Here is an 18,646-nt window from a genome sequence, read left to right as displayed (position 1 = left end):
GCGGGGTTGGGCGATGGCGGCTCCTGCCGCGATGCAGCAAGGGAATCGTAGTCCTCCGCTCGGCGGCCGCAGGTGACAGGAGCGGCGGTGGGAGGACTACGCGGCGACTTGGTGGCAGCCCGGTATTCAATGCCCTCAACTGTGTCCTCGATGGCAGCCCGGAGTTTCCGTGGGTTTATTCTATCCCCCAAACTTTGGTAGCGAGTAAAGCAGAAAGACTCCCGCTCCGTCGGTGACGCGTGCTTTAGTAGCGCTTCCGGGGGCGGGGTCGGGCGATGGCGGCTCCTGCCGCGATGCAGCAAGGGAATCGTAGTCCTCCGCTCGGCGGCCGCAGGTGACCGGAGCGGCGGCGGGAGGACTACGCGGCGTCTTGGTGGCAGCCCGGTATTCAATGCCCTCAACTGTGTCCTCGATGGCAGCCCGGAGTTTCCGTGGGTTTATTCTATCCCCCAAACTTTGGTAGCGAGTAAAGCAGAAAGACCTTTACTATAATAAAGTGACATTTCTGCTTCTGAAATGGAAACCTCCAGGAGCAACCTTTGGTCAGCAAACAGAACACCCATCTATGGGAGAAATATCATTCTCCTCTTACCAAATCCTTCTCTGCCTTGTCAAGCCTACAACTGATTGCATTGCTATGGGTCAGTGTACCAATGTAGAGGACTTTTGTTTTTTCATTATCATTGGATATTTGGTAGTAATGTATCACTAAGAACTTGATGCTTTTGAAGATCCTTTCCACAACGTTCAGCCAAAGAGTGATAGCGAAAGAAGGCTTTGAGGGAGAACCCTATTCTACGCCATCCAACACCCACCACGTACCGTGGGTTGAAACGCTGTCTCGTGGAAAGCAGCCGAGACTGCCACGGACCGGGGAAAATCAAGGACCAGCAAGGGTTAACTTGTTCCTCTGGGCCTCCCATACAGGAAGGAGGCGGAGTTCCCGAGGAGAGGGACCAATGCGAGATCCACGGAGGAGAAGAAAAGGTGGAAGAGGAAGCGGTGTCGGAGTGGAGGTCAAGAGGCGAAGTCCAGAGGAGCCGAAAAATACCTCGGAAGAAGGAGCAGGAGAGATGCTGAGGATGAAAAGCAGGGAAGAAGGTTTCGGTGACACAGAGGACAACCAGAAGAAGACTTATAAATATAGTCTATGAATAAAAAAGTATCAATTGATCAGCACATCAATCCTCCTAACTTCCATTTCCGCCCATCCCTCCCACAAAGGCATTTTTTTCTTTGCCGTTCAGATTAATAAGAGACAAAAGCTGGAATAAATGGTGGGTGAAAGGTGAAATGTCAGTGGGAGTGTGACCTGTGGTTGTGAACAAGTTGCAACCAAATTATACATAGTTCTCATATCAGGTTTGTGAAGCTGTGTTAAACTTTTCTTGTACATTTCTGGACAGTTGTGTGAAGCCTCACAGTGGGCTAGGGCCCTTTGCCTTCATTATGCCTAAAACGTATGTTGAGGTCAGTTTAGTTTATTTCTGTACAAGAACGTACACATACGATCACAACTTTAAAAAACTGTAAATTACCATAATTTCATATACACTACAACATAAATAATTGACTGAAAACTCCAGAACTTCTGCAAACGTCCCAACATTCAACTTTCTCAATTGTCTTGTGATAAAAATAATACACTGTATGAAGAGAAATTCCAAACCCTTCTGTCACAGAAATTTGAGAGTATTCAATTTTTGAGCCAAATGTAAACATTTTCCTGATATTCTGATAAGAAACTGGTGGTACCCACACAAGCCACACCACCCAAGACTCTCATCTGTAAACATTTCAGAAAAATCTTGGCTAATAGTTTTCCCTAGGTGGCAGCAACCTCAGGCTTAAAAACTGCATCTATTACCATCCCAAAGGTAAACCTTTTTAATGCTATCCACAGTTGTGCTCTTTGAGCTTGGAGCTTTCCTACTAAGATGATAGACTGATCCACATCTTCCTTTCTCAGAAAATACTTTGCTTGGTGGTCACACTGATGAAGAGATGCATCATTAACAACTGAAGCTCAAACTGTCTGTGCTGTCAAAGGAAGAGTAGTGCAGGTGTTCACTGACAACACCACCGCCATGTGGTACTGCAAAAAACAGGGTGAGGTGGGGTCGTGGACCCTATGTCTAGAGGCTCTTCGCTTTTGGACATGGCTGGAACATCAGGGCATGTCCCTGGTGGTTCAGCACCTGGCAGGTTCTCTGTACTAAGGGCGGACAAGCTCAGCCGTCTGTGCATGATGGATCATGAATGGTGTCTTCACTTGGAGGTGGTGCAAGGTCTCTTTCAGCAGTGGGGAGAGCCTTGGTTAGATCTGTTCGCCACCGAAGAGAACACGCAATGTCCGCAGTTCTGCGTGTTGGAATTTCCAAGGTGGCACTCGCTTGCCGACTCTTTTCGTCATGAGTGGAATTGTAACTTACTGTGCGCCTTTCCGCCTGTACCACTTCTGCCCAGAGTACTGAAGAAGAACAAGCGTGACTGGGCCCAGTCATTCTTGTGGCTCCGGAGCGGACATGCAGAGTTTGGTACCCAGAGCTCTTGAACATGGCCATCGATCCTCCGATCAGATTGCCTCTTCGTGCACATCTTCTGTCGCAGCAGCAGAGGACAGTCCTTCACCTGAACGTGTCCAGCCGCCACCTCCTTGCGTGGAGATTGAGCTGCAGCAGTTGACAGCTTTCGACCTTCCTCCTGAAGTCTGGAATGTCATCTTGCCAGCCAGGCGTCCCTCCACTAAAACATTATACACCTGTAGATGGAACACATTTGTGGCATGGTGCACAGCAAAGGCTGTGGATCCCCTTTCTATCCCTCTTTCGGAGGTACTCCTATTCATTCTATCTTTGGCCCAGCAGGGTTCTGCGCTGGGCACTCTCAAAGGCTACCTTTCAGCCATATCTGGCTTTCTCCGCCTTCCTGATTAGCATTCTCTTTTCAGGTCGCCTATTGTAAATAGATTTCTAAAGTGCATTACTCGTCAACTTTCCTCCTTCTTTCCCAATGCCCTAATGGGACTTGAATATTGTCCTTACTTACCTTATGTGTGCTCCCTTCGAACCACTACATAACTGTCCTCTTCACCTTCCTGCTTGCCATTACCTTACCTCGCAGGTTGAGTGAGCTTCAGGCTCGATCCTCAAAGCCTTTTCTAGCAGTCCATCCGGAAAAAGTGGTCCTTCACACTAGGCCCTCTTTTTCTGCCCAAAGTGCTATCCTTGCACACGTTCTCCAAAATTATTGCCTGGATAGCCAAGTCTAGAGAGTTGGCTTTTTTGGCCGTTCTGTTCTCCAGGGCTTTCTGGTGGACTTTTCTTAGTTCGTAGACCCACCTCCGGGTGTTGGCATTGCTCGGTTACCTATTATAAGGTAAATAATCTATAACTAATAGTCTCTTTCAGATGAACAAGTTACTTACCTTCGGTAACAATGCTCTGTAAGAGACCTACATTAATTATTGATTCCTTACTGCCCCACCCATCCTCCCCGTTCTGCGTACTGACTTCTAGGGATATGGACTCCCTTCTAGGGCCCTAGTCATGTGCACCAGTGGTCCGTTTCTTGCATGGCTCTGCGCTTCTGGCGTGGAAAGTTGTGTCAGAGTTGACATCAGAGCGCAGGGGCGGCGTCTAAGTAGACATCACAACGTCATCCCGGCAACCATGACGCCAACGACTGATGTGGAGTCGACCAACGCCAGCTACCGATACGCAGGGGTACTGCTGTACTGCTAAGAGAAAAATTCTCTGGATCCAGTCTGACGCCTGGGGGTAATTCTAAAGTAAGGAATCTATAACTAATGCATGTCTCTTACAGGTGCATCTTTACCGATGGTAAGTAACTTGTTCTTTAGTGGCAGTCACATCTGCCAGGAGGGTGAACAAATTGCAGGCTCTAACATCCAAGCCGTCTTACGTAACCATCTTCCCTGATAACTTTGTGCTTCGCACTAGGGCCACTTTCTTACCGAAAGTGGTAACCCCATTCCATGTCGGGCAATCAGTTACCCTGCCCCACTTTCTACGTTCCTCCGCATCCTTCTAAAGAAGAGGAGCTACTGCACCGCCTGAACCCAAAAAGAGCATTGTGGTTCTACCTTGATTGTACAAAAGAGTTCCTGGTGGACAACCAACTATTTTTGGGCGTACGTAGGAGCGAAGACTGGTGTGCAGTACAGAAAAGAATAATCTCATGATGGGTTGTTCTTTGCATCAAAACCTGTTAGGCTCTGGTCAAAAAGCAGCCTCCTAAAGCCTTAAGGGCTCATTCTACCAGTGCTAAGGCTGCTACCACGGCGTTGCAACGTGGAGTCCCAGTCCTCGACATTTGTTAGGCAACAAATGCTCACAAAGCCCTATTGCCTGGACATTCAAGTCCACAGGGAAAGCCTTTTTGGCTGCTATATCCTGCAGGACTTCCTGTTTTAAGCTTTTCCACAGTCCCTTTTTGCTTGGGTATCTATTCAAAGTTAAGAAATCTGCGGCTAGATACCTCCATTCGAAGGACAAGTTACTTACCTTCTGAAATGTTTTGTAGTTTAGTAGAGACATGAGCTAGCCACAGATTGCTTACCAACTCACCCATCCTCCCTGCACTGCGAATAGGTTTTTAGAGTCGGGGCTGTTCCCTGGTGTGGAAAGTCATTTAAAGTAACTGACATCAGAGCGCCAAGGTGATGACAGATATAGGTGACTCAGACGTCACGCGGAGCCGACCGACGCCACCTATTACCGCACAATGGTATTGCTTGAAGAAAAATCTTCCGGAACAAGTCTGATGCCTGGGAAATTCAAAGGTTAGGAATCTGCGAATAGATCATGTCTCTGTCAGGTAAGACGTTCCTGAAGTTAAGTAACGTGTCCAAAAAAGCAGGTCTTTATGAGCAGTACGCTAAGGATATTGCATGATAACTACTTGCGTGTGCAGTTCCTCAAGGCAAGAGAGGTGCTGTCGCTGCAATGCCCGATGGGCGCCCACTAGGGGGCTCTTTGCCTTAGATCTTTTTCTTAGCTGTCTGGTGAAGTGGGGGTGTGTGGGCTCGAGTGTTGTGTAAAGTGGTAGTACAGAGTGGGTTAAAATAGGAGTGGTGATGCGCAGGGTCACACTATTTAATGATTGAGCTCACTAGCCTAATTAAAAATTCAATGCTAATTTAGGATGTCATGGTTCTAGTTAGCTTGGTGAGTCCAGTGGTCTAAAACCAGGTCAACATGTTTCTTGTCTATACATGTCAGAGAGTGATCATGTGGCAATTCTACAAGACCTAAGGAAAGAGCCTACACTACATACTGACTGAATTCAATAGAAATCATTAGTGTTAAATCACTCAGGCAACGGGTTAAAGGCTAATATTGTACTTTAGGCTGGGCAAAATATCCTTATTAGGGTCCCAAATAAGATCCCTTTAGGTGGTGGCAGAGGAAACACCAATTAGCTTTTTGGACGCATAGTAACATCCACTGTGAGGATTTCTATTGAATTCAGTAAGTATGTAGTGAGGATTTTTTCCTTAGGTCCTGAAGATTTGCCATATGATTGCGCTCTATATAGGCTAGTATCATGTTGACCTTGTTTTAGGACAATTTACTCACCAAGCTAAGTAGGACTGCTGTATCCCAAATTAGCATTGAATTTTTAATTAGGCTAGTGAGCTCAATCATTAAATAGTCTGACACTAAGCATCACCACACATATTTACTACCACTCTGCACAACACTCGAGCCCACACCCCCCCACTTCACCAAATGGCTAAAAGATCTCACTGCAAAAAAGCCCCCCAGTGGGTGCCCTTTGGGCATTGCTGCACTGGCCCGACAAGGAGCTAGCCCAATGATGAAGCATGACACCCATTTGTGTGTGTGAGGGCACTTGCTCCTATTGGAGGATATTCCATTTCCTGGAACTTTAATCTTCTGCACCTCTCTTGCCTTGAGGAACTGCACAACCCTTTTACCAAAAGATTATTGATACTGGAGCATGTGTGCTGGACCTGCATAGCTCCTGGTTCCCATTTTTTGTAGACTAGAATTACTTGCACAGGTTATGTTTTACTTCTGCTATATTAAAGGCCAACAGTTTGATTCACAATTCAAAGTGTGTCAGATGACCGAATCAACTGGTGGATTACATACACATGGCTTGGTGGTACCCTCAGATATATGCTTTCTGGGAACAAATATTTCATTTGTCATTTGACAGGGAAGTTTACTGGGATAACTCCTAACCCCTTCTCCAATAGTTGATTATTCGGGTTAGTAAATTAAGAATCTGTTTGTGTGAAGCAATTTACAGAGATATTTTTGATATTGGGGGAAAAAGGTGAGTGGCTATCCAGTGGGGTAGAGGTTTGGTATTAACCACAGATGAGCAGATTAAAGACTCGGATTATTGTAGCAAGGCAATGGAGATGTAAAATATGCTAATAACCACCTTCTTTCATCGAGAAGATGTTTGGTGTCCTCTGCGACATTATCTCCCATCACTAGCCCCCCTGGTAGGGAATAAAGTATTTTTTCATTGATAATGCTTCAGCTGTTTTGCCTTGTAAGGTAGACTGTTGAGATGTAAGTAAAGTGAGTCATGGGTGATTATAAAAAATGTATATCCTATTATACAAGATAGACGTGATGTTGAGGATAGTTATGTAAATGATGTTATAGAGTTTCGTATCCATTGATTATATCCCTATCTTACCTACCCAGCACCTTTGTACATGTACCTACCCACGTGAACAACTGTCTTGACTACTGCTGTACTGATTCCCACTTTTTTTTGTTCTATAATTCGATGCTTCATGCCAGCTTTCTACTATTATTGGAATAGTCAAAATGGAAAAGGGTAGGATCTGGGTCTGGTGGTTGGTTACATTCTTATATAAGGGTGGGCTAGAAATGTGGTGAGTGTTTTCTCCAGAAAAAGTTTGAAACGTTTCCAAAGTGCCAATTTTATTTTAAATAAGACTTTTTTTCATGTCCTGCTTCCTGGCACAGGCAAATCTCATTCAGCTGTGAACAAGAGAGCATGAGCAAAGGAAGGAACCATAATCGCCACAATGAATATTTTCCATTCATACCAGTCCCAATAAATAGGTGCAGGCTGTTGAATGCCTCTAAAGACCAACATTTTTCACCTGTTATATAAATGATGATCTAGACAAGAAAATGTTTTTTTAATTCATCTGTTTTGTAAACTTTGGAAGATCCAAACTTCTAGAAATATAAAGAAAGATAATTTCTGGCGTATTTTGGATTACATGAGAAATGGGTGGCAACAGAAAACCACAAACATTGGGCCCCGATACGATCTTGGCAAAAAAAGGATATGAAACTAATCTGATTTCCATACTTTTATAAACTTAAGTTTGAAAGCACAGCCACAAAACAACTAAAATGCACCAATTAATTTGGGCACGGATTTGAAGTAAGAGACACTTAATAGAATGTGGATAAATTCACACAGGTGAGAGTCTCTAGTGGCTTATTTGGTTACTCCTTCACATCCTTATTCTGTTAAAACTGTGGAAATAATATAGAGAGGCTTGATTTGCATATTTTATCAAGCCTATTGAAGAATTTAAGTTCATTTTATGAAGCAACTAAATTCCTTAGCTTTTCATGCGGGCAAGCAGAAATTTAGAGGACATCTTATCCCCAGTCTTGACAGATTTTTACTCTGCATTGGAGTAGTTTTAACTTTTGTTACTGAATCCAGAATTCGATTTTATATTCTGTCTTAATTTTATTTGCCTCTTGTGTTAATTACTTTGACTGTTACTTAGGAGGGAACAGAGGGAGATGAGTGTATGGTGCTCTTACTTATGGGGTATTGCATATGACATTGAAGAATAGGAATTAATATAATGAATGTGAAATTAATTTAAAATTAGAAAACCATACAGAGCCTTTAAGAATTGTATTTAAGTCTTGTTGTGTTTGCCTGCATTGTCTAGTTCTACATGTTGTCTCAAATTTTCCTGTCTCTTTCAACAGAGCCTGTCTGGATACAAGTGAATGTGGTGATCTTAGTTCTTGCACCGTATTGAGAAGCTACAAAGATGCACAAGAGTATAGCTCATTTGGCTCCTCTGAGATGCTGAATTACTCTGTCAATATCTATGAAGATGGAAATCTGCTTTCTGTTGTGACAAGCGGTGGTAATGCATCTTTTATTTTACAATCTACTGATGTATGTAAATGCGAAGTGTCCAGCAAGAGCTTGCTGTTGTGTTGCAAATTTAGGCAATTTCCTGAGATTCATGCGCTTCAAGCACCGAACAGTGATTGTCACTATATACCTAATGTAATGTCAAGCTCATGCACCATTTGTCATTGAACCTTACCCAGCCTATAGTTAGATTTTCCTTTTGTACCTTTGTATGAATTGTAGATGCTGGTGGGGCACCGAATGTGTTTTGGATACTTAAGTTTTCCTTATGTTGTCTTCTTCATTTCCTTAGTGCATTGGAATTGTGGGTTGCCATGAGTCCTTTTCTTGGGGTTCTGGGTCGTGGGAGGTTACTGGGCACTCGTGTGGTTCTCGTCTCTACTACTGTTCTGTACCATTGGCGTTGCTATGAGCCAAAAGAGATTTTGCATGCCAGATAGATTTCTTGTGGCCTCCGTACCCAGGTGATTAGCAGGTAGGCTTGCAGAGCTTGCAAAGCACACAGGACGTGGTGCCACACTGTGGGCTGTTGCAGGTAAAAGTTGAGTATTGAGAATCCAGATATGCCAGAAACTCTTACTTCGGAAAAGAATTTCTGATAGATGCATCTGCCAGTGGATTCCTCTCCTTGTGAATATTCCCCTTGCGTCAGCAACATTCGGAAATTCTTTTTTGTAGCTTCGCGACGACGTGGACGACGTCAGAGGCACGGCATCGCGCGCGACTCCGCTGACGTCACCGACACCATATTAGGCCCACGCCGGCGTGATGACATCAGTTCCCTTTTTTCCGCGTCGTCAACGCTAACGGTTTCGGGGAATCGCTGTAGCTGTTTGGTAACTTTGTTACCGTTTTCTCGATTTTCCTGCTTCTCTGTCTCTCCAGTGATGACGACTAAGAAGACCGGGTTCAAGCCTTGTGGAGAGTGCGGCAAGATGATTTCTATCACGGACCCGCACGAGGATTGTATCTGGTGCCTGAGTTCGGACCATGATGTCGACGGCTGCTCTTCGTGTAGAAAAATTAGCCCGAAGGCGCTTCGTAAGAGGGAGACCAAGCTTCTGATGGCGAAGTTGAGAGGTAGTAAAGAAAAGAAGACTTCGAGATCACGTTCGAGAAGGGCGAGGTCGAGGTCGCGGTCAAGATCCCGTACGGCGTCGCCTTCGAGGTCTTCGTCTGATCATGCTTCGAAGTCGAAGAAAAAACATAAGAAACGAAGGCATGGGTCTAGACATCACTCCAGTAAGGATTCGGACTCGAGACCGAAGTCGCCTAAGAAGAAGCATGGGAAGGATTTTGTGTCTCCATCGCCGGAAGTCTTGGATCCAGAAGGTGAGGCTTCGCCTTTGGAATCGCGAGCTCGTTCACCGACTCCGGTTCCTAATCCATCTCCGGTGCTGTCCCCGGCTCGAGAGGATGAAGAGGTCCCTTTGAAAGAGGGTACAGTACCTGTGGAAGAAGAGGCGAATCCGGAGCCTATAATGGGTCAGTCTGAGGGTTCTCAACCTCCTTCCCCGGCCCAAGGTCAAGACCCTTTGGCATTTTTAAGTGCTATGTATGGTGTCTTTTCCAGAGCATGGTACCCCTCTGGTGCACCTTCGGGTCCTATGGGTCCTCTGGCTTTTAATTTCGGAGTTCCCCACACCTATGCTCCAGCTCCCTTTATGCCTTTCATGCCGGCTCCGACGCCGCCTTGGCAGTACTCTGCTCCGCCAAGGTCGTCGACGCTGCCTGCTCTGAGTCGACCTCGTAAACAGCGCCCTGGACCTTCGCAGTCGATCCCGACGTCGATCCCGGCTCCGTCTGAGTCGTTCACGGATCCGACGGCGCGGCTGTTGAAAGAAAGATCTAGGAGGGATGCTCAGCGCCTCTTGGAAGAACAAAGGTATGGGGGGCTGAAGCTGAGATGGAGGAAGGTGAGCTTCGAGATGATTGTTTTGAAGATCTAGTGGAGGCTAGTGGTCTGAAGCTTTCTCCTGAATGGGAGCTGCCATCTGTATCTGATGCTCCTTCAAAGGATGTTAAGCCATACCACATGGTTATGAGGAAGGCTCCAGAACTTTTGCATTTAACCTTGCCTACGGTCTAATTTAAATCTAATCTTCTGACTGAGGTTCTCCATTCCCCAAGTTCTGTAATTGAGCCATTGCTCCCTTTTTAATGAGGCTTTAACTGAGCCTATTTTGGAGGTTAGGAACAAGCCTCTAACAGCTCCTGCAGTGTTTAAAAGTGTTGCAAGGAGGTATAGAGTTGCACCTGGGGACCCTGAATTTTTGATGTCACATCCTTCGCCTGAAAGTCTTGTTATTCAGGCAGCCTGTTCTAAAAAGACTGTGGGCGCATTTCCTCAAGTGCCTGGGGATAAGGATGCCATGAAACAGGACCAGACTGCTAAGAAGTCCTTTTCTTCAGCGAGTATGGCTTTAAAGTCAACTAATGCCACTTGCCTTATGGGGAGATACATTCATGCCCTTATGGATTCGCTGCGTCTGTTGGCTCCTAAAATTCCTGATGACAACAGGAAGGATTTTGAGGAAGTGTTGATTGATGCACAGGCGGCTGCACGCCAGGTGATCCAGAGTGGGCTGAACACTGCTGATTCGGTTGCTTGCATCATGGTAACCACTGTTGCCTCTAGGAGATTTGCCTGACTGAAGTCATCGGACTTTTCGGCGGACGTTCATGCCGCATTATTGGAACTGCCTTTTGACGGTGTTGGGCTTTTTGGAAAAAAAGCTGACGCAGCCGTAGAGAGATTTAAGGACAGTAGGGCTACTGCCAAATCTTTGGGGCTGCAGACCAGGGGTTCATCTACCAAAAGGTATAGAGGTTTTGGACGTTCTTCCTTTCGCCCCTACCGGCTAGGTCAACAACAGCAGCAGCAGCAAAACCCCCTGTACAGGTCTTACAGGGGTAAGCAAAGAGCTCATCCTCGAGGACGTCAGGCCTCCTCCACCTCTTCCAACCCCCCAGCCACAGAAAAGCAGCCCTAGATTTGCCATTCAGGATCATGCGGGTCCTGTAGGGGGTCGGCTTACCTATTTTCTACGGGATTGGGAATTGGTTACATCAGATCTTTGGGTTCTCAATCTTGTAGAAAATGGGTATGCTCTTCCCTTTCGGGAATTGCCTCCAATTTACCCTCCTTGCCAAGGTTTTTGCACTGAGGAACACCTGTTACTCCTGCAGGAGGAAGTCCAGACACAGTTAAGAAAGGGTGCGATAGTGTTGGTTCCAGAGCAGGAAAGGGGTCAGGGATGCTACTCCCGGTATTTCCTGATACCCAAGAAGGATGGCAGACTTCGTCCAATCCTGGATCTCAGCATCTTGAACCTTTATCTAAAACAGGAGAAGTTAAAGATGCTCACCCTTGCACAGGTTCTTCAGGCGCTAATGCAAGAAGACTGGATGGTGTCAATAGACTTGCAGGATGCATATTTTCACATCCCTATCCTGCAGTCGCACAGGAAGTATCTCCGTTTTACGGTGGGTTCACAGCACTACCAGTTTGTGGTCCTACCGTTTGGTCTTACTACTGCGCCTCGAGTTTTCACCAAGGTGATTGCTATGGTGGCAGCTCATCTCAGAAGATCGGGGACACCGGTGTTCCCGTATCTGGACGATTGGCTGATCAAAGCTGAATCCCCAGAGATAGTGCTCCATCATTTGCAGGAAACAACTCAGTTGTTACACAGGTTGGGTTTTTCGATAAATGTACCCAAATCTCACCTGGTGCCCTCCCAGCGCAACCTGTTCATTGGTGCGGTACTGGACACAACTGCGTGTCGTGCGTTCCCTCCTCCACAAAGGATTCGCGACATACAGGAGTTTATTCCTTTATTTCGCAATGGAGCGGTCGTTCCAGTCCTGAAGGTCCTTCGCCTGCTCGGTCTGATGGCTTCCTGCATTCTGTTGGTCAACAATGCACTCTGGCACATGAGGGCCCTCAGTGGTGCCTCCGCAGGCAGTGGTATCAACACAACGGAGATCTCGGAGTCTGTGAGGATCTCCAGAGAAACTGCAGCGGATCTGACTTGGTGGGGAGTGGAAGGCAACCTGTCTCAATGGAAGCCTTTCCAACTTCCTCCAGCTGTGGCCACAGTGATAACGGATGCTTCCACTCTAGGGTGGGGTGCTCATCTGGGGGATCTGGAGGTCAAGGGTCTTTGGTCTCCAGAGGAAAGGTTGCTTCACATCAATCTTCTGGAATTGCGGGCGATACGTCTGGCGCTCAAGGCCTTCCTCCCTTCCCTTCGCGGTCGGTCGGTTCAGGCCCTGATGGACAACACCACCGCGATGTGGTATGTCAACAAGCAGGGAGGAGTAGGGTCGCAGTGTCTCTGCAGAGAGACTCTGCGTCCCTGGTCCTGGGTTTAGGATCATCAGATTTGTCTGATGGCAAATCATCTGGCCGGAGTTCTGAACGTGCGTGCAGAGAGTCTCAGTCGGCAGTTCTCAGCAGACCACGAGTGGAGGCTTCATCTAGAGGTAGTTCGTCACGTCTTTCGGACGTGGGGGACTTCTCAGGTGGACCTGTTCGCCACTCGCGAGAATGCTCACTGCCCGTCATTCTGCAGCCTCGAGTACCCGATGCAGGGAGCCTTGGGGGACGCGTTTCAGTTGAGTTGGGACTCGCAACTCCTTTACGCGTTTCCTCCCATACCCTTGATTCCTCGGGTTCTGAGGAAGATTCGCCAAGACCAGGCCCAAGTTATATTGGTCGCCCCGGATTGGCCAAGAAGGGTGTGGTACACAGATCTTCTCCATCTCTCCTCGTGCCCGCCGCTCCGTCTCCCTTTCAGGGCAGATCTCCTCTCTCCGATGGAGGGGCAGGTTCTACACCCCCCACCTCCAGACCTTACACCTTCATGCCTGGAGATTGAACGGGGCAACCTGAATTCCTTTTCTCTCCCACATGATGTGGTGGATGTCATTCTTTCGGCCAGGCGTGACTCCACCAAATCAATCTATTCATACAGATGGTCTAAATTTGTCACTTGGTGTGGAGAGAAATCTGTTGACCCTTTGAAGGCCTGTTAGTCTGATATTCTGCAGTTTGCTCTTTCTTTGGCACAGCAAGCGTTTGCTGTTGCCACAGTAAAGGGTTATCTTTCGGCTTTGTCGGCATTTCTCTGTTTGCCGGATCAGCCGTCATTGTTCAAATCTCCTGTGGTTTTAAGATTTTTGAATGGCCTTACAAATACATTTCCTCCTACTCCCTTTATTGTGCCTCAATGGGACTTAAATCTGGTGCTTACTTTCCTGATTGGTTCTCCTTTCGAACCTTTGCACAAGTGTCCCATGAGGCTTTTGTCTTTTAAGACTGTCTTCCTTGTTGCAATTACCTCGGCAAGGAGGGTAAGTGAGCTTGAAGCTCTTAGTTCAAAGCCCCCATTCTTGACCATTCATGCTGAACGAATGGTTCTTAGGACCAGGGCTGCTTTTCTGCCTAAGGTGGTAGCTCCCTTACATCTAGGACAGTCTATTACCCTTCCTACCTTTTATCCTCCCCCCTCACCCTTCCAAGGAGGAGGAGAGACTACACCGTCTGGACCCTAAGAGGGCGGTGAGCTTTTATCTCAATAGGACTAAAGACAATCTTGTGGATGACCAGCTCTTTGTGGGATTTGCTGGCAGCAAGAAAGGAAGAGCGGTGCACAAGCGCACTCTTTCAAGATGGATTATTCTATGCATCAAGATCTGCTACTCCTTGGCGGGTAAGGACCCTCCAGAGGGTATAAGAGCTCACTCTACTAGAGCAAAGTCATCAACATCTGCTTTGTCTAGGGGTGTACCTGTTGAGGACATTTGTAGGGCGGCTACTTGGGCCTCCCTCCACACTTTTGCAAAGCATTACTGTTTGGATGCTGAGGTGAGGAAGGACGGTCACTTTGCGCGCTCTGTCCTCCAGGATTTTCTGGTATAGGAGAGTGGACACCCTCCTCCGGGAGTGGGGACTGCTGTGGGACTCTATTCACAAGGTGAGGAATCCTCTAGCAGATGTATCTATCAGAAGAACAAGTTACTTGCCTTCGGTAACGCTTTTTCTGGTAGATACAGTATCTGCCTGTGGATTCCTCACTGACCCACCCGCCTCCCCGTTGTCCACTCTTCTATACCTGAGTTACAGTGATGTAATGTATATATATTTTATTGTCAAGAACATTTTTTGTTTCAATTGCTTTCCTGCATTTGCTTCACACTGTGTGTGTTATATTGACATTTATGTACTGTGTATACGGTGTATATATCTACTGTCATTGGTCCGTCCGTGTGCCTCGAAGGCACGGAAAAAAGGGCGGAACTGATGTCATCACCTCGGCGTGGGCCTATTATGGTGTCGGTGACGTCAGCGGAGTCGCACGCGATGCCGTGCCTCTATGACGTCGTCGGCGCGAAGCTACAAAAAAGAATTTCCGAATGTTGCTGACGCAAGGGGGATATTCACAAGGTGAGGAATCCACAGGTAGATACTGTATCTACCAGAAAAAGCGTTACCGAAGGTGAGTAACTTGTTCATCTCACTGTAAATCTTTAAGTTCATCTAGAGTTTAAAGTATGAAAAACAATTTTGGTGGTGATCTGAACAGGAAGAAAATGCCCAACATTTTGATAAGTTTCAAGAGAAACCTGTATTATATTTTCTGCTGATCCGTAAAGGTGTACCCTTATTAAAGATCCAGTATCACTTCTTGTACTAGCTGACAACTCTCTTCACTGAGAAGATAGTCCAAGTTCATGGGGAATGCACTCCTCCGCTAATCCGAGTGTTCTCTTGAACTAAATGACCTACCTCTCTAACCGGTAAACCTTGTTGTTTTTATACGTGGAACTAACGTAGATTGTCTTACCACCGTCTGGGCATAGGTTACAACCCAAAACACCTTTTAACATGCCGGGGACCAAGTTCTCTTCTAACATTGAGCTCTGACTGAGCTATGATGGTCCCCCATTGGTATACTTCAAGTCTTCTGAGTGAACTTCATAAGCATTAAGGTTTAATTCTTTGAGCATATTGATAGATGGTGTATGTACAAGGATGCTAGATTGTAACCCCTATTTTGCCATCCAGTACATGGTCTCAAAAATAGATAACCCAAATAGCCTACTTCAAGATTCCTACCCACAGGAGCAATCTATCCCCCACCAGTAGTCACACAGCCTTGTCTCTGTAGCCCAGGGACAAGTTGAGGGTTCTACTAGTCCTATTGGTTGAAGGTATGGGACAGTAGAAAATAGTGGGCTACTTTCCAATACATGCCCCGGGTGGGGTTCCTAGAAGATGTACCTCTGATAGATACATCTGCCGTGTGGATTCCTCACCTTGTGAATATCCCCCTGCGTCAGCAACGTTTGGAAATTTTCTTCGTAGCACACCGACGACGTCACAGGAGTACGACCTCGCGCGTGACTCCGTCTGACGTCACCGACTCCTTATCAGGCCCACGCCGGCGTGATGACGTCAGTTCCCTTTTTCCGCGTCTTCGACGCTAGCGGTTTTTGGGATCTTCTGCGATACTTTGTATTCTTCTACATACAGTGTTGCTATTTTTCCTTTAATTCTTCTTCTTTCATCGAAGATGTCGTCGAGGAAGACAGGCTTCAAGCAATGTGGGTCTTGCGCTCGAATGATGTCGATCACCGATCCGCATGGCGACTGCTTGTGGTGTCTTGGATCAGACCACGACGTTAAGAACTGTCGGTCTTGTTTCAAGATGAACCCTAAGGCACTACGAGAGCGTGAGGCAAAACTTCTAACTCAATCTACTGCTAACACCAGATTATAGCTAGAAGTGTGGAATCCAATAGGACCCTACTGCGGTTCAGGATGACATTGATAGTCCCTAATCAAGATGAAGTAACTTGGACCTGCACATTCTGACTGCAGGTGTCACTGGTGGCCAAGGCAGCTTTCTAGTACCAACCCAAGAGTTGTCTTTATTTAGAAGTTTGAAAGCCCCTCCAGTCCTGTAGGAGGATTTTGTTGCCTTGTGCCTGCTGTCCAAATTAAGACCACTTCTGACTAGACAAGAGAAAAACACACTGACAATATTGAATATTACCCTGTCAGTGAAGATCAGGTGGGCAACAGTACTCATTGGGATAGCTCTCCTTCTAGTACCCCTGGGGAAGAAGAAAACAATAGGAGCTTCTTCCCTAAAACTGTACCTGGAGGTTGACCAGGCCCCTCCAGGCCAATAGAAGAACTAGAGGATCGAGACCAGGAGCTGGAGAGACTAGCCAGAAGAGTAGCCCTTGATGCCAAAATCCTGCCATAGAGAGAGAAAGGGTTAAGAGGGGTCTAGCACCCATACATGGTGGCAGCAATAGGGTAAATATGATTCTCCCCAAATATGTTGAGGGTGATGATATCACAAAATAGTGAAAGGAGCGTTGAACTGCTGCTAGTCGAGAGTTTGACTGGGTTAACCTTGACTATCCATTTAACTGTTGAGTCAGTTTTAGTTCAAACTCTCTGATAAGTACATGCACAAATTTGATGGTGGTATGATGTTAGCACTATTGCACTAGATTAGTGGACTTTATTGTCGATTAACGAATCTAAATTATTGCTGATTTTATTGTCTATTAGCAAATTGGAATTGTTGAATTTTATAAAACTCTGCTCACTATTTATTTATTTTATTCTCCATATCAAATATTTGTTAGTTTTATAAGTAACATTGGTAAGATTTTAATTAACCAAAACACTAAAGAATTTTTTATTGATATCACAAAATGGTTTACAGCCTCTGAGAGAACTTGTAAAATGAGAAGGCTCAACGAAAAGTTTTGGGGCTCTCTGCTCTGGGAGCTTTTCCTTTTCTCAGGCAAGTGCAGGATGGATTCCTGACACTTAATGAGGAAGATACTGAGTCTTATGACCTCATGAAGGATTCGCTGATTGAGGGCTTTGGACTCACTGCTGAGGAGTACAAGATTAAGTTCATTGAGACTCTCAAAACCTTGAGTCTGTCCTGGGTAGATTTAGTTGACTTCTCAGTCAAAACACTAGGTGGGTGGTTGAAAGGCGGTACGGTGCAAGATTCTGAAGGGCTTTACAATCTGTTGATGAAGGAGCACTAGTTTAGTTATTGTACATCAAAAAAACTGCATCAGTACGTAGTGGATCGAGGGTTAGTTACTACCCAAGAGCAGGGAAGAAAGTTGAATAGTGGGCCAAAAAGATGGGGTCAAGGAAAGACCCATGGTGGAGGTGACCAAAAAAAGGGGTTGCTAATTGTCCCCAAGCAAAAGATGTCGGATAGTCTTAAAAAAAAAAAAAAGGCAAAGAGTCTTCAAAAGGCCCCCCAAAAAACATGTTTAGGAGGGTGGGTCCAGAGACACTGCACAGTTAAACGGTGGGTACCAGGGTAAGAGATGGGATCCCAAAAAGGCATGGTGTTTTAATTATAAGGACAATGGATACCGAACTGGGGGCTCTTGCTGTCCCAAATAGGTCACCACTAGTGTGCCTCTAGTTACTACTGGGGTGGTGAGTCTCCAAATGGATCTTTGGTTTGCCTTGGCCAGGTCAGAGAATGAATGAAATCAATGAAAGTTTTGACTTCCTTAAGTTTTGCCGAAGTCAAAACTTTCATTGATTGAGTAAACCAGCGTTGGCTGGATATAAATTTGGTTACCTCTTGGTGAAATAATCTTTTTTTGACTTTGTCTTAAAGCCATTGGAATATTGATTGTCATTCATTAATTCACAGAAGTATAAAGATATTGTGATGTATTATTTGTTGTGTATGTAGTATGTTGATGTCATTTTTTTCATTAATTTTGTTTCATTAATAGTTATGTAATGTATTGTGTATATGTGTTGTAAATATTGAATGTATATATATGTCTTTTTCATTAACAAAATTTGTTGAAAAGAGTATAAAAAAGAATTGAAAAATCATAAGGGTATAAATAAAGGTACCCAGACAAACTAATATTAGTTTTTGGTTTTGTCTTGAAAATAAATATTGGAAATCAAGTGGGAGGCGGGCAACTTGTGTATTTATTCTATTATAAAGGGTCCAGCCCACTCCCTGTGGGACCTAACTCCTTAGCTACATAAACTTTTAGGAAGTTGGCATTTTCTCACTTTAACCATTCTGCGCCTTTTGTTTGTCTCTGGAATACACGTCTGGGTTGGGTGACAGCTGGGCTTTGTGTATTCCCTCTAGATAGTCACGCACAAAGGGAGCTGTGTGCCACTCACATTCTCAATCAATCAATATTTATATAGCTCGACACTGTCCCCCATAGGGGTATCTAGGCGCTGAGGAAGCCAAGTCTTGTGTCTCTTTTTGAAGCCCTCCATTGAGGGTGCTGCTCGGAGGTGGTGGGGCAGGTCATTCCATTTCTTGGCAGCGATAGAGAAGGAACGGCTACCTCTGTGTCAGATGCAGGGATGTGTGCGAGGGCTAGAGAAGATGATCGAAGGTGCCTCGTAGATTAGAGGAAGCTCAGTCGATGT

The 18,646-nt window shown here is 45.7% G+C and overlaps 1 protein-coding gene across 2 annotated transcripts in view; it reads left to right on the top strand.

Moving 5' to 3' along the window:
- The window catches only part of TPP2 (tripeptidyl peptidase 2), a 596,335-nt gene that overhangs the window by 73,039 nt on the left and 504,650 nt on the right, over nucleotides 1–18,646 (top strand). For both annotated transcript variants that reach the window (XM_078658083.1, XM_078658084.1), the window contains exon 6: nucleotides 7,998–8,161. In XM_078658083.1, coding sequence (XP_078514209.1) covers nucleotides 7,998–8,161 — 164 coding nt within the window. The remainder of the gene's footprint in view (nucleotides 1–7,997; nucleotides 8,162–18,646) is intronic.

This window comes from Lissotriton helveticus, chromosome 8 (assembly GCF_964261635.1).
Source record: "Lissotriton helveticus chromosome 8, aLisHel1.1, whole genome shotgun sequence".
Lineage (NCBI taxonomy): Eukaryota > Metazoa > Chordata > Amphibia > Caudata > Salamandridae > Lissotriton > Lissotriton helveticus.
This window is presented reverse-complemented; position numbering and strand designations above follow the sequence as displayed.